General features: G+C 53.2%; 4 protein-coding genes across 4 annotated transcripts; 2 read left to right on the top strand and 2 right to left on the bottom strand.

Moving 5' to 3' along the window:
* Positions 1–1409: 1409 nt before the first annotated feature.
* On the top strand, positions 1410–2995 carry J4E84_009206 (uncharacterized protein; the record flags this gene model as incomplete). The annotated part of the gene is made up of 2 exons (XM_049391769.1): positions 1410–1803; positions 1881–2995. The coding sequence occupies 2 exons, from the start codon at positions 1410–1412 to the stop codon at positions 2993–2995; spliced, it is 1509 nt and encodes a 502-aa protein (XP_049240407.1).
* A 567-nt stretch (positions 2996–3562) lies between these two features.
* On the bottom strand, positions 3563–5691 carry J4E84_009205 (uncharacterized protein; the record flags this gene model as incomplete). Its single annotated transcript, XM_049391768.1, has 2 exons — positions 3563–5435; positions 5687–5691. The coding sequence occupies 2 exons, from the start codon at positions 5689–5691 to the stop codon at positions 3563–3565; spliced, it is 1878 nt and encodes a 625-aa protein (XP_049240406.1).
* Positions 5692–11575: 5884 nt separating this feature from the next.
* J4E84_009204 (uncharacterized protein) lies at positions 11576–12928 on the top strand (the record flags this gene model as incomplete). Its single annotated transcript, XM_049391767.1, has 2 exons — positions 11576–11701; positions 11750–12928. 2 exons carry the CDS (start codon positions 11576–11578, stop codon positions 12926–12928), a joined length of 1305 nt encoding a protein of 434 aa, XP_049240405.1.
* A 291-nt stretch (positions 12929–13219) lies between these two features.
* Positions 13220–14755, bottom strand: J4E84_009203 (uncharacterized protein; the record flags this gene model as incomplete). The annotated part of the gene is made up of 1 exon (XM_049391766.1): positions 13220–14755. One exon carries the CDS (start codon positions 14753–14755, stop codon positions 13220–13222), a length of 1536 nt encoding a protein of 511 aa, XP_049240404.1.
* Between the last annotated feature and the right edge of the window lie 323 nt (positions 14756–15078).

The following is a 15078-nucleotide window of genomic DNA, read 5'->3' as shown; positions in this document are numbered from 1 at the left end:
ATCGCATCGTTGCATATATCAATTCAAAGGCTGGTGGCAACATCACACTCGCATTATTGTATCTGGAAGAGGTCTTGGCCAGGGACGATATTGCCACTTTCAGCAGAGGTCGAGTCGACGACAGGCTGTCTAGGGATGTAATCGCCTATTTTGATACCGAGATGAATTTCATCGAACGCAAAGCGGAACCTGAGCGTCTACCTCCGTTATATGCCATTGCTGCCGCTGCAAATTATCCGCATGGAATATCCCTGGAAGAACTTGAACAGTGTATACGCCTTGCTCAAAGCAATTGTTCAAACTTAGACTATCCTAGATCTGTTGAAGACGTCTTCAAAGCAGCAAATGGATGGCTTACGGATCTACGCACTGGAGACCGGAAGGTGGATATATGCTGCAAGCCCGCCTTCCTACTTTATGTGAAAGAGAATTATAATGACTCGTTAGAACGAGCAAGGCGCCAAGTCAATTCTGTAGCGGAGGAAAGGTCTGGCGCCCTCCCGTCACATCAGTTGCAAGAGACATCCTCACCAGACCAGACGCCTGATCTCTTAGGGAGCACAGTCGACACATTAGCAAGCGAAAGGCCTCCCCCAACACCACTCGCGAGCCTCAAACATGGTCTTGGCATCCGCGAGCTGGAAGGTACGTACGACCGGGCTGTATTCCTCGACAAGGACGAGGAACTTGTCCAATCGCCTCCTAGACTTAACAGCGCCGAGTATGTACCGAGGATGTCTCGGGGTGTCTTTCAGGACCATCAGCCTAAGAGAAAAGTCACGCCAGCGGAAACGGTGTCAACCCAGTCGCCAGGAAGAGTATGTGGCTTTTGCGTCAGCAATATATTAGAGTCCGCTGCATCCTCCGGCCAACATCGTCTCTCAATGGATGGTGCAAATATCGCTTTAAACCAATGCACCTTTTGCGCATCGCTCTACGCCAACATGGGGCACTTCCTATCGGACACTGGAGACTGGCCGTTGTATCACTGGACCCTTCGAGCGCTGCCGCGCGGGAGGGAGCTAAGAGGATCGATGATGCTACGGTTTCGGTCTTCTCATCCGGAAATTACAACCAAGTCTTTTCGATTCCTGTCAGGGACTGATCTGCATGTACCTACGCCTGAAATCTTACAAGAAACAACAGATCCAGAACTCAGTGGCGGGGATCAAATCAACAAATGGATGGGTACTTGTATGCGCGATCATCAAGACTGCAGCATAGCCTGGCACGACCAGCGATCCAAGCTTTCCTTTCTACCGACGCGACTTCTGGATGTTGACACTGGAGATGACAACATCATCCGCCTGATAGATACAAAAACAACGAAAGTCAAGGGCCCTTACTGTACGTTGAGCCACGCGTGGGGACCACGAGAGAAGAAGTTCCTAACAACTACCGTGTGGAATATGGCCAAGCATCTGATCACAGGCATTCCCCTAGATGAGCTTCCAGACAACTTCCAAGAAGCGATACGAGTGACCCGTTTCTTGCAGGTGCGGTACATCTGGATCGATAGTCTTGCAATCGTTCAGGAACCTTTCGGCGACTTTGCAAAAGAGGCCGATCTCATGCACAAGGTGTATCGGTACTCGCATTGTAATATCGTTGCAGCGGACTCAGAGGATGCATACGGCGGTCTATTCAGGAGACGAAAGCCTCACCAAATTCTTCCGGTCGAATACAAAGGTACCAATACACACCATAATCTGGGGGAGAAGGCTTGGACGATTGTCCCGGCGGACCTTTGGGAGAAAGAACTTCTGAGCTCCGTCATATACGGTCGTGCGTGGGTCTTTCAAGGTAAGCAGAGCCGTTGACACCTTCGCCGTCGACGATATACCTGGATCTTCCAGAAGCTGACTTTGAGTAACTAACAGAACGTATCCTCTCTCCTCGCATCCTCCACTTCACAAAGCATCAGATCTTCTGGGACTGTGGCACGCTCTCAGCCTGCGAGGTATTCCCAAAAGGCCTTCCCTTCCCTCTCGACCACAAAGCGAGCACGGATCGACACTGGAGAGGACGGCTAGCTAAAAGCACCGTCTCATCGAACGCCTTGGTCGGTGTCATTGACAACGAAAGCTCCTACACTTTCTGGATGTCCGCGGTTCAAAACTACACGGAATGCGAACTGACCAATCAAGGCGACAAGACAATCGCAATCTGGAGTATCGCAAAACTGCTACGCGATTTTATGAACGAGCAATACGCTGTGGGTATGTGGTCGGAGGCGCTCGAGGAGCAACTGGCTTGGAGAGTGCGGGATACAAAAGCATGTAAGAGGATGCCGGAGCTAGACGCCAATATCCCCAGCTGGTCTTGGGCAAGTATCAAGGGTGCCGTTGTGCCTCAACACCGACTAGCCAAACGACCGTACAAGATTACAGATCATGATGAAGCTGTCGTCGGGTTTGCGGTCAAAGAAGAGACCAGACAAGGCGACAAGGAACCCATATTAGAGAGCAGAACACTGGCACTGAAGGCCCACATCAACTTTGGGCGACTGGTCAGAGGTCAAGAAGACCAAGACCGTCTCCATTTCCCGAGCAAGATCTCTACCGACACCGTTGAAGTAGATGTCTTCCTCGACACTCCACGAGCGACTACATGCATCGACCCAGAACACTGCGCATTTGTCATCCTCGCCGCATCCGCCACTCCAAACACCACCAACACCCCCCAAGCGCGCCAAACGTACTCCGGTGTAGGCCTCCTCCTCATCCAATGCCGTACCTGGTTCGCCGAGCAAGAACGGCTGTACCAGGACTACAAAAGCGCACTAGCAGGCGTAGAACCGTCTCGAGAACAAAGATGGCGCCTAGATGCATTCGAGAAACTCATGTTGCAGCAGTCAGAGCGAGTCATGAAGATGGGATGGAAGATTGAATGCATGTATCGGCGGGTGGGAGCGCTGCAGTTCCGGGATATGGATGAGCAGACTTTTAGTTCTTTGACGGATGACGGGCACCGGGAGGATATCTGGTTGGAGTGAAGCGAAAATCTCGATATGAGTATGCACAAGTTTCCATTTGCTCTCAACTCTCCGCAAAAAAAGTGGGTATATAATACACGTCTGCGCGCCTCTCCCAGCGCAGACAGTCCTCACTTTTGAGGGTGATGTAACCCAACCACGCTACCTGTACATGTCTAAGCCAAAGCCTAGATCCCATCTCCTCATCCCCTCATCCATCACAAGAGACAAGCCCCTCCACATAACCAGATAAATCATTCCACCAAGTCATCCAACCAAAGTCCTCCAGGTGAACGCGTAAAAAACAAAGAGAGCGAAAGGACGTCCGAGGCCAGCCATGCGGGTGGGGGTATCTCGAAACCAAGCTAAAGAGCGAAAGTAGAAAACAGAAAAACGGTCGTTAAACATTTCCCTCACTCACACATTGGCGTGGAGGAGAGAACGTCGTGCGTATGAATGTAAGAGTTGTAAGGAAAGAATGGGGGTTGGGCGGCCTCAGGCACAAAGATGACAGAGAGAAGTGAACGCCGTGAGATGCATGAATGTGGTGATTCCAAACGTTGTGTGAAAAAAAGGAAATGAGGGAGATCAGTAGTTGTAGCTGTTGTCGTAGCCACGAGGCGCAGTGGGGGTGTAACTGCGTTGTTGCTGTTGTTGTTGGAGTCCAGAGACAGGTGTGTAGCTACGTTGGGGGCCGGGACCCTGGGGCGTGTAGCTACGGGCAGGAGGTCCCTGAGCCCAACCTGGTTGCTGAATCGGTGCTGTTGCACTTCGTTGTTGTTGTTGAGGCGGCGCTGAGCCGTTCATCCCTCGGTTGGGGAAAGGTTGCGAGGCTTCGCGACGCTGGATTGCAGATTGCAGTGATGCTGGGACACCAGCTCGGGGTGGCGCGGTGCCAGATCGTGGAGGCGCGGTACCTGAACGTGGTTGCGATGGTAGACCCATGGGTTGTGATGGGGCGGGTGAGCCAGCTCTTAACAAGCTGGGCATTTGAGGTGGCTGGTAGTCGGGCTGTCCATTTGAGTCCGAGAAGTAGTGCTGCGAGATGTCTTCTGTGGGGTTGACATCGACAGGTGACAGCTCGTACTCCGGGCCCATCTGAGGACCCCGGCTGTCGTAGGGGCTGAACTCTTGGTACGGTCGGTTGGGGTGAGCTTGTTGTGGTGTATTCCGCGCATCGAGGGGAGTGATGAGTTGAGGATCGTTCTCGTATCGCCCGTTGTTGTAGCTTGTATCCACAGGGGGCATGGGCCCACGTGGTGGGAGTGGGGACGCTCTGCCCTGTGACATTGGTGTGAAAGGTCGGTCGGACTGGTATGGCAGGTTGTCTTGCTGGCCAAAGTACCCAGTGCCGTTACGGTCTAGAGGTGGCATTTGTGGTGCAGGCGACGACCTGCCCATACCTCCTGCCTGGTTCAGCATTGGCGCGTTTGAAGCGAAGCTGGCAGTCGAGAAGTTTGTGAATTGTGCGTCCCGCTCTGGCATGCCAGGTCGCTCGTCTAGCGTGGGCAGAGACGGCTTGCTCATCAAGTTTCGGCCCGAGTTCATGGTGTTGAAGGTGTTCGAGGTGTTCGATCGCTCCGGGTTTGTTCTGTATGAAGGTGTGTTTGCGAGGGTATACGGGGGCAGTGTCGCGGTGGTCTGCATCGTGTCGGATCGTTGCAGCGAGAAGACGGTCGATGTATCGTCATCGTCCCCTTCGAGCTTGGGTAGCGTGGGACGGGACTTGGAAGCGTCAAATTCGCCCTTCTTGATGGCCCTCTCCTCCTCCCTCTTCAGCTGCTGGTTCTGCTTCTCGATCGCCTTCTTGATCTTCTTGCCCACGATACGCTCCAGACGGGTCTCGACCTTGCGTCGGCAATAGTTGGTAAGACTGCCATCAGCCTTGGGGATGTAGTGCCAGAGGAAGAAGAGGTACAAGATACCAGCGATGATGAGACCCAGCGCAGCGATGACCCAGATGACGAGAGAGAACAACATGGTGAAGTAGATGACTGTTTCCTGCTTGTTGCCGGTCTCGACCATGAGCTTGATGTTCATGAAGAACTGCTCGAAGTTGGAGCGATCTTCTGACGCGTGCTCGCCGACGGGTATGAGCTGCGCTTGCATGACGGCGTATAAAGTCATGGCATTGAGGGCAATGCGAGGTCCCTGGGCGACAATTATGAGAAGAGCGCTCTTGAACTGGAAGTACACAAAAAGGGCAATGTAGTTGGCACCCTTCTTACTCTTGGTCAACTCTGCGAAGACCAAGAAGCGGCGCCAACCCTGTCCAGTCTTTGTGATGCGCATACTCTGCAGTATAGCAGCCAATGGCTCGAGGTAGCATTCGGTGACACTTCCTGTCCGCATGACGCGCAGAGCCCGGATCCATCGGTATGCGAGAAAGACGTAGGAGACGATGATGGTGATGGCAAAGATCCACTTAGCAATGTCGAAAGGCACGGTAGGCTTGACCTGGCTAGTCCATTTGTCGAAAGCGAGGAGGTTGACGGCGGTGAAGGCATCGGCGGCGTAGACGGCGCATGAGATGACAACGAGAATCCACAGCCAGGCGTAAGAGAAGGGTGCGAGGCAAGATGTAGACTTGAAGTCGGACAAGTTCTAACACAATTAGCGATGCGCTTCCGTATTCGCGCTCAAGTGCTTACGATATAAGTCCACTTCTGCTCCTCCGTCACCGTAGTTCCCTTTTCGCGGTCTCCGCAGCACCCCATGTTGGCGATTCGGTATTAGTCGGTATGTATGTATGTGTGTATGTAGGTATCCGCTCAGCGGTACGGTGGCCTGCAGTCCAGCTGTTCGTCTAAGGAGTGACTTGGTCGCTAGGACATGGGTTGGTTGTTGTAGCCAAAAGGAGGAGGCAATTTCGGTTGTCGAGTGAGTATTCGCGATATGGTGGTGACAGGCCGGCTGCTCACCACTAGCGAGCGAGGGAAAGAGCGACAGGGGCGGTAGTTTTGTTAAGCAGGCGGAGGATTGCGGCGGGTGGCCGGGGACGGAGGGCTTTCCAAAAAGGTGGGTGTTCGGAATGCTACCAGAGTGCCGTGCGCATGACAAGAGACGTGTGCGCGTGGGTGGAGCGTTGCGTGTTTGAGATGCGCAAGGCTTGAACAGCGGTGACAGCGGAAGAGGCGTGTCCGATGGCTGCGTACGTATATGTATAGCGACAACAGTGGTATTGTTGTTGCGCGGGCTATTGTTCCTGGCTTTGCGCCGTGGTGAATGCGACGACTATAGTTGTGGTGAACGAGTGGGTACGGGCGTCAGGGAGCGGCAGGCGCGAGGGGGTATCCAGCGGCAGTCGCAAGGTGAATACAACACGAATAGAGTACAAGATGCTATGGCGCGAGCAAGTGAGTGAATCGCAGCGCAGGCGTCTACGTTTGTCGATGGAGCACAAAACGGCCACGAGTGGTGTCGAGGGAGCGTCAACAGGTGATACTCGGTCGCGTTCGAGGGCAGCGGCTGGCGGAGGGTTGAGGCTTGTCGCCTGAAGCTCGCTCTTTCCATGGTCCATTGAGATCACGTGCATGGAAGCCTATTGGATGAGAACACATCTCGGTAAACTTCGTCTCCTGCCACCTAGCATCATTCTAAACTTAAAAAGACTCGATCGCCAGCATCCTTCTTAAACTATCCTATCCCAAGCCCCCATCTCAAACACGCTACTGCAACAACTATGTTCACAAATCTCGCATCCTAGCTTAAGAAGCTACAACCCGTTACAAACAACGCCTCCCATCTAATCGTAAGCAGACGCTCTCTTCCCTTATTTAAAGCTAACCTTCCAGGGCTCTACCTGCCCTAACTGTGTCATATACCTCAGCAACAATATAATCTTATAGGCCACAAAGCTAGACTGCTAGTTTATCGCCAAGGAGCGCCTATTTATCTGCGCTCAAGCCACCTACAGCTTCTACAAGGAGGCCAACAAGCTTCAAACCTTCTAACGCGGGTGCCACATCAAAGAAGGGCAGGACAAAAAGGCGAAGGAGTGGGAGGAGATCATGAAGATAGTGTCCACAACAGATTAGCACAACGCTATTATAGCGAAGAAGCTGTGCTAGTTACCAGTTAGAATCTAGAAGCAATAAAGATCAAGTTAAGCTCACAGTTGAGCTGAAGGCCCTGCAACTCTTTGCCACAAGTCTGCCATTGGCCGGCGCCACATCCGTCCTTGTTTGGCCCCATGCTTCACCTTGCCCAAGATAGCAGCCCGCTAGCCTGTTCCTCTCATCATGCGCCGCAATCGCCGTGGGGTAAATTGCGATTCCATCTAACAAAGACCCTATCACCGCTTTGGCCGCCTCTACTTCGCCATGTAGACAAGAGCCCCACTGCGAACTTGACCTCCAGAGAGGCTTCTCGCACTACCTGTGGCTGTGGCACAGGCGGTTGCAACAAAAGCGTATCATCCTGCTCTTCGGCGTGTTATGCCACACTCCCTGTCCGAGGCATGCATGCAAAGCTTCCAAAAGGGCGTTCGGCTTTGCCGGCAAGTTCCCACATAACGTCACGCGCAGAAGGACCGGTTACGTGGGAAGCATCGGGAACATCGGCTGCCTCAGCCTTGAAGCCTCAGCCATTTCGAAACGAAACACGCGTGATGCGCATCATTGGGCTTCCTGACCAGGCAGGCGCCTTCGTCATGTCTGCATTGACGTCGCCTTGCTGGGTACAGATCGTCGGGCGATGGAGAGTGCCGATGCATCCGACTCCACTCGGCAGTCGAACTCTCCTTCAACGTGTATGCGAGCCCAAAACAGGAAGTCGAAGGTTCATGCACAGACAACCAGTCAGCATTGATATAATTGCTTACTCCCCTAGCTGTCGGGAATAAGATCCCAGAGTATTGCCGGTTCAAACTGCCCTACCATCCTCCTTGATTCATCTTCGGGACTGAGTACCACATACACCAGTTTCTTTGCCCCCTCTGCTCGACCATAAGATCCTAGCCGTAGCTTCTCAGCCCTGAAAGTAAAGTTTTCGACTGATATCTCATCACCTTCGCCCCAACGCGAATGTCCAGTGTAATTTGTCGGACGTTTGGTACCCTTCAATAATGGAATGCGTGAGGAAGAGGTCAGTATCTGGACGGGTACCGAGTTGCCACTGGGGTGCGTCAAACGATCGTGGAACAAATAATCCTCGTACACTCCCAACGCATTCATCTTGATGGAGATTCGGTCTCGATAGACGTCGTGCAGGTGCTCTAGCATATTGGTGTAGTCCTCGACATTACGGATGGGGCCGTAGAGGAATATTGAGAGTTGTTGAAGGTGTGGTAGACTTTTATGGAAGACCTTGCTTGCACTCTCCAATCTCTCAGTGTGGGTAGGAGACGGAACCATAGCGAGCTCTGGTAATGACGTTCCATACCAGGAGAACTTCTGGGTGCCGACGAAGTAATGTAAAGAGCGAACAAGAGCCATGTTAAACCGGGATCGTTCCCTACACAATTCGACTAGCACGGTGGTATCGAGGAAGACAAACGTGTTTTCCTGATAAAGCATCGTCGTCGTTTCCAGATATCTGATACGTCAGTCCGCGAGCTTCCGCAAGGTCGCTCCGTCTGATGACTTACGTGGTCGTGCAAGTCAGAGGCAAAGACATGGCGCCTGATTCCGCTTTCGACATGGCTATGCTAGTCATGATAGAGACAGTCGCATTGGCGACACTCGTGGTACCATGGCTGTCGAAGACACTAGACGTGACTTTGCCCCGCTTTCGATAGAGTACGATGAACTGTCCAGTTATCGCATACTCCCAGATCATGATCCGAATCTCAGCTGGTAGACTGAGAAGACGGCTCTTCTCCTGTGTGAAACGTTTGCGAGCGCGCAGCTCCAAGGGTTTGTACTTTCGCACCTTCTCAGCCTCCCTTTTCCGCCGTCTTTCTCCCATCATTTCGCCCAGCTCTTGACGGATTCTATTTGCGAGTCGAATTTTCTTGTGTAGAAAGCCCCTCATGCCTTGTGTCCAGCGCGCAGCCAGTGGATGCGCGCGATGTTCTTGTTCTTCTCCCAGGCTTGGTACGATGGCCACGTCCGGCGCGTGGTGGGACTGCATGCTGATTAGTAGGCGCAGGCAGTGGTATCTGGATTGGACGTCGGATTGGATGTACTGTCCCGCTCCAGTATCTTGGAGCGAGTAAGAGCCAGAAGCGACGATGTTGCAGAGTTCATACCTCCGCATGCGGCACGGTTGAGCCCTGTCCTGCAGGCAGCAACATGTAACTCGCTGCGACTGGACAGCCCGCCAGCTGACCGCACTTGCCACTTTTTTAACGGCAGCTTCCAAATCGTCGCATGCCCAACCATCCCATCGCATCTTCATTATGCAGATCGAAGTCAACAATCGGCCGAGGAGACTGGGCAAGGCAGCTCAATGGCGCCGCGCTGCACGGTTTTTCATCTGTCTTCCGTGGAATCTTACGGCTTGCCTTTGCGTTCGCCTTTGGCCGAGGACCCCTCACAGTGTCACTTCTGAGAAAGTGAACCCAGAACCTCCGTACATCCCACTATCGTTGCGCAGCGATCTAGCAAGCTCTCAATCGCAAAGCACCTTATTGAATCTGCCCGCCGAGCTACGTTCTATGATCTGGATACATCTGTTAGGCGAAAAGCACATCGCATTGTATTACAAAAACGGTAGAATCGCCTACGAGTTCCTGGAGGATGAGGGCCCTGATGAAGTGTTGAACATCACACCAGCGGTCGTCCAGGCAGTCCACACAAACTACGCTGCAAACCTGCACGGCAAGCGTGAGAAAACCAACGTATTGGCGGTGCTCCAATCATGCCAGCTAGTGTAAGAGAGACATGCGCGCGCGAGAATCCAGCCTTGCAACTAACAAAGCTCCATCTAGCTACCGAGAAACCATCGATATGCTTTACGAATCGAACACTTTCGCGATGCTTCACAACACGGTTCTGATGGACTTCCGTCGGGCCGCCCTTGCATCGCACCTATCCCAAATTCGCTCGTTGCACATTCACTTCCAGTTCCGCGAACTTTGCCAGCATGGATCCTTATATGCCGGGGCAGACGACTTACTATCTCCATGGAGCATTGAGACTTTCACAACATCAGCATCAAGCCCTAGTATCGCCAGAGCCATCCAAAGTCTTCCGATCCTCGAACGCCTTTCCGTGTTCATCCAAGGTCCCTTGACGACAGAAACCACATATCGACGAATCTGTTGGTCATTGAGGTCCATCCGACATGACATGAAAAGTTTGAACTTTATGATGGTCAGGTTCCCAAGACCGTTTCCCGATCTCGGCTACCAAATGCGAACTCAATGGCGCAATCAAGATCCCCGTGATTTGGTGGAGGAAGTCTTGCGGTGGGAAGAAGAGCCGAACGGATTTCGCATCGTCCAGCCGACTGTAGAACTCGCACAAGACGTGTATGATATGGCGGACTCCGATGTCGAGAGCGAATGGCGCATAGGGAATATATACATGAAGTGTGACGGTGTTGAGAATGGATTCGCGACACGAAGCTACGCTGTGCTTCGACCAGAGAAAGAGGCCGAAACGTACAGGCCTGATCTTGAAGCTCAGCCCAATTGCTATCTCAAATTACCGAGGGTTCCAGTTATCGAGCATGAGGATCCGGAAGACTTGTATGGGTCTGGGTATCGAGCGCTTAATTGGCCTCCGAGACTGGGCGGGCAGGCTTGATGGTGCGCGACGCGTGCGTTGGTTGGGTACTACTCAAAGCTGAATAGGCTATGTCACACATGGTGCTTACACGCACGAGAGAAAGCTTGACAGGACGCCATGGTTGACGAAGCTTTACGCTCCACGCTTGTCGCATATCTAGCAGGGTCAATACCAGCGTAAAAGACTTGGTATACTGAGTTGGGCAGTCGGTGAGACAGAATCGATTCCAGCACTAATGGCTTGGAGCGGTAGAGTTCGGCGGCGTGGCTTGGGCCGAGTTTGAGCCGCGTCGCAATGGCCAAGTAGCCGCCGGGTATATCATGTTGCTTAGTAAGGCAATGCAAGTATACCATTCAAGCTGAGAAGGCATGCTGCGTGAAGCTCAGTAAGTAGCGAACAGGTACAAACGCTTGGGTATTCCGAAGTAGAGGCAAACAAGCTCCTGGCTATATAGCGTACAGCATGACGGATGCGTGCAGATCATGAGAAGGATTGCTTATGTTACTCGGCTATCTCTGTCAGCACATGTCTAAGCTTCCTAGCAGACTCCTAACTGGCTCAACCAAAGTACAGCAAACCATCGCTCAGGTACGCGCGCCCTCAACAACACACTCGACTACCCGACGCCTATCGGTCAATGCGACGACGTGCGTCTTACAAATCAGGACGCAGCGGATGATGGACTGCTAGTGACGAGCCATACCGAACGAGGAAGGCGGGGCGCCAAAGATGCCCCGCCGCTGGGGTTCTATGGTAACAATGTCCAAACACGCACGTCATGCCGGTACTTTCGAGAAGAATGGCAAGAGCGTATAAAGATGCCATTGTCCACCCACCTTCCACTTTCCATATCCACTGAGCGTCCGACTCTCGACACAACACTCGTCACACTTCACACATCCAACCCTACATACCAACAACCGCCATAATGGGAATCGAGGCTGATACCGACGAGCCGCACTCGCATCATGCGATCGCAAAGGATATCCCCGAGGATAAGAATAGCGAACAAGTCCCTAAGCACGATGAGCTGAGGAACAAGGCCGCTCCTGGTGTATGCATACATCCAAGCCCCATACCTTTGCCTAGCTGACCCATCCAGATTCCCTACTTCACTCCCGCACAAGAGCCCGTCGCCGGAACAGCCCTTGGCATGCTCGACGGCAGCTCCAAGATCCCCAAGCTCTTCCAGCCCCTCAAGCTCCGAGGCATGACGATCCAGAACCGCCTCGCCCTCTCCCCTCTCTGCCAATACTCCGCCGAAGACGGTCACCAGACGAACTGGCACCTCACACACTTGGGCGGTATCATCCAGCGCGGTCCCGGTCTGACATTTGTCGAGGCCACCGCCGTACAAGCCGAAGGAAGAATCACACCCGAAGACTGCGGTCTCTGGAAAGATTCGCAAAAGGAGCCGCTGCGCAAGATTGTAGAATTCGCACACTCCCAGGGCCAAAAAATCGGCATTCAACTCGCACACGCTGGCCGCAAAGCCAGCACCGTCGCCCCGTGGCTCAGCAAAGGCGACATCGCAACGAAGGAACTAAACGGCTGGCCCGACAACGTCTACGCGCCCTCCGCCATCGCCTTCAACGACAAGCACTGCACACCCAAGGAGATGACAAAACAAGACATCGAAGCCTTCAAGCAAGCCTTTGTCGACGCCGTGAAACGCGCCGTAGACATCGGTTTCGACACCATCGAAATCCACAACGCACACGGCTACCTGCTGCACACCTTTCTCTCCCCCGCCTCCAACCACCGCACCGACGAGTACGGCGGCTCCTTCGAGAACCGCACGCGCCTCACGCTTGAGCTCGTCGACTTGACCCGCAAGACTATCCCCAAAGACATGCCACTCGTCCTGCGTATTAGTGCCACAGACTGGCTCGACGAAGCCGGTATCGAAGGCTGGACCGTCGACCAGACCGTCAAACTCGCTGAGATACTCGCTGATCGGGGCGTAGACCTCCTCGACGTTTCCTCCGGTGGTCTCCACGAGAAACAGCATATCCACGGTGGACCAGGCTACCAAGAGCCGTTCGCCAAGGCAGTCAAGGACAAGGTGGGAGACAAGATGGCGGTCGGCACAGTGGGCAGTATCACCGATGGAAAGCAAGCGAACGGGTATCTGGAGAACGATAACCTCGACGTCGCCTTCATTGGTCGCATGTTCCAGAAGAACCCTGGTTTCGTCTGGCAGTGTGCGGATGATCTTGGTGTTGAGGGACGCTGGGCGAATCAGATTCGATGGGGTTTCGGAGGCCGTGGCAAGAAGTAAGTCTTGCCTCCATCGTGTTTTAGCGGGGACGAAATGTGTTTGTGGAAGATGATGGACTTTTTTACGTTGATGATGGACATGTTTAGAACATAGAAGAGAATCTAATAGATGTTTTACTAGGGACCAAATCATCGATAAGAAGGCGTTTTCGAATGAAGCTGCTTTCCAGATGAACAAGACCAAGTAAAGCGAAGCCATATTGAAGCCAGCTAAGAAACAATGTATACCCTCCCTACCACCATACTATCTACAGAAAAGCCGAAACCCCCTCATCACCAAACTATCACTCACTCACTCATTCTCCTCCCTCCCAAAAACCCTCTTCCACAACAAAAACGCCTCAAGAGTCTGACTCGGATACCTCAACACCCCCCTCTCATTCTTCTCATTCAACCTCGCTAATTCCTCCACCGAGAAACTGACTTCCCTCCCCTCCACCACCACAGTCTCCTCCTCCATATACGGATAAACATCTGCCTGCGTCCCCGGTATGCGTCGATCGGCCGTAGCAGTCAGGATACCAACGAGCGTCTTGATACCCAGTAGGCCCTGTAAGTTATCACCGAGTTGGGGGAAAACGTTGTTTAGAGCACTAGTGATGGAGCGGGACGTCCGTTGAATAGCGCTAAACAGCACGCCCCCGGGGGCATAGGCGAGGACGTCGCCGTAGATGTCGCCGGAGCCTGTGCGTGCACTCGGTGCTGCGCTTTCCTTTGGCAGTGCTAACGAGGATTCGCCGAGGCGCGTGCTGAGAGTGGAGATGTGTGCGTCGGTATTAGGCATTAATGGGGTGGGGGAGTCGTTGTCTACATCCCGCACTCCCTGTACTAACCACCGTAACACCGCATCGCTGAGCACCTCATTCGGATAGATAGTCCGCGAGAGGAGATTCGGCAACCAACCCAGCGCATCTTCGATCCAGTTCGCAGGGCTTTGTCGCACGAAGCGGAAGGTCATACGTCCGACGTCGTAATGCGTACCTGGGAACCAGCGTTGGTTTATCACCGCTTTATCTTTCTCATCATCCTCTTCCTCGTTGGGGTACACAAGACAAGGTTGAAAGATCCAAAGGCGGTCGTGCAGACAAGGGGCGTGATACACGTGTTGAACGACGCTTGAAACGGTTTGATCGAAGAACTCGAACGGGGACCAGTCGAATCCTATTCCAGCATTCAAGCGCGGGATGCCGAGTGCACCGACCGTGTCTATGATGCCCATGAAGCGGATTGGCCGTTTGACCTGCCAGACCCTGTCGCCGAGACCTTTCCATCGTTGGCATTCCTCGCTTTTGGGGGCGTCGACAGGGAGGTTGCTGCGGTATGTGCGGAAGACTTCGTAGCAGAGGCGTTGGACTTCTGCGTCGGAGTATGATGGCAGGCGTTTTATGATGCCGCAGTTGTTGATCATGCCTGCGACGCAGCGCACGGTGAAGGCGCCGCGACTAAATCCAAACAACCAGATCTCATGGTCGGGCGTGTAGTTTTCGACGATGAAACGGTATACGGCTATACATTCATCGCTGATGGTGGAGGCTGTTGCGCCGTCCCAGATATATTGCAGAAAGGTCTTGTTAAGACCTACGCCTTCCTGGTAGCCGGCAATGATGTCCGGGGTCGAGCTGCTGGTGGTTGTTTTGTGCGGTTTTATGGGGTGCACTTTTGCGGCTGTCTTGTCGTCGGTGGAGTATTGCACTTCGCCGACCATGTTGGCGAGTTGGCGGATGTTGCTTGGAGGCGCGTCTTCGACTTGGGTTTCGCGTCCTACCCATGTTCCGTCGCAGAAGATGGCTAGGCGTTTGCTGGGTCTCTTTGAAGTCGTGGAAGGCATGGCGAAGAGTTGGTAAGGAAAAGTTGCGCGCAGCGCAGACCAGAAGGTTAACGAAACGTGAATTGGTGAACCAAAGAAGCGCGTAGAGACTTGAGAGAAACGACGCGATCGCGTGTGGATAATAGCAGTCCTCCCTGTCTTACTTGCTTATCTCTAAGCGTTTGCAAGCTGAAGACAAGTCAGTCAAGTGCTGAACTCGCCCAAAAACTCAGCTGTGGTTGCCTTCTTTATCGAGTATTCGGCGGTCTGCGCACCAGGGCTGAGCGCGTGCCAACCTTGGAATCCGTTCAGCCTTACGTCGGTGTCACAAGCACAACATTAAC

The sequence above is a fragment of the Alternaria hordeiaustralica genome (genome assembly GCF_023758085.1).
Source record: "Alternaria hordeiaustralica strain BMP 2776 chromosome Unknown scaffold_27, whole genome shotgun sequence".
NCBI classification, from domain to species: Eukaryota; Fungi; Ascomycota; class Dothideomycetes; order Pleosporales; family Pleosporaceae; genus Alternaria; species Alternaria hordeiaustralica.
Note: the sequence above shows the minus strand (reverse complement) of the source record. Positions and strands in the feature narration are given on the sequence as shown.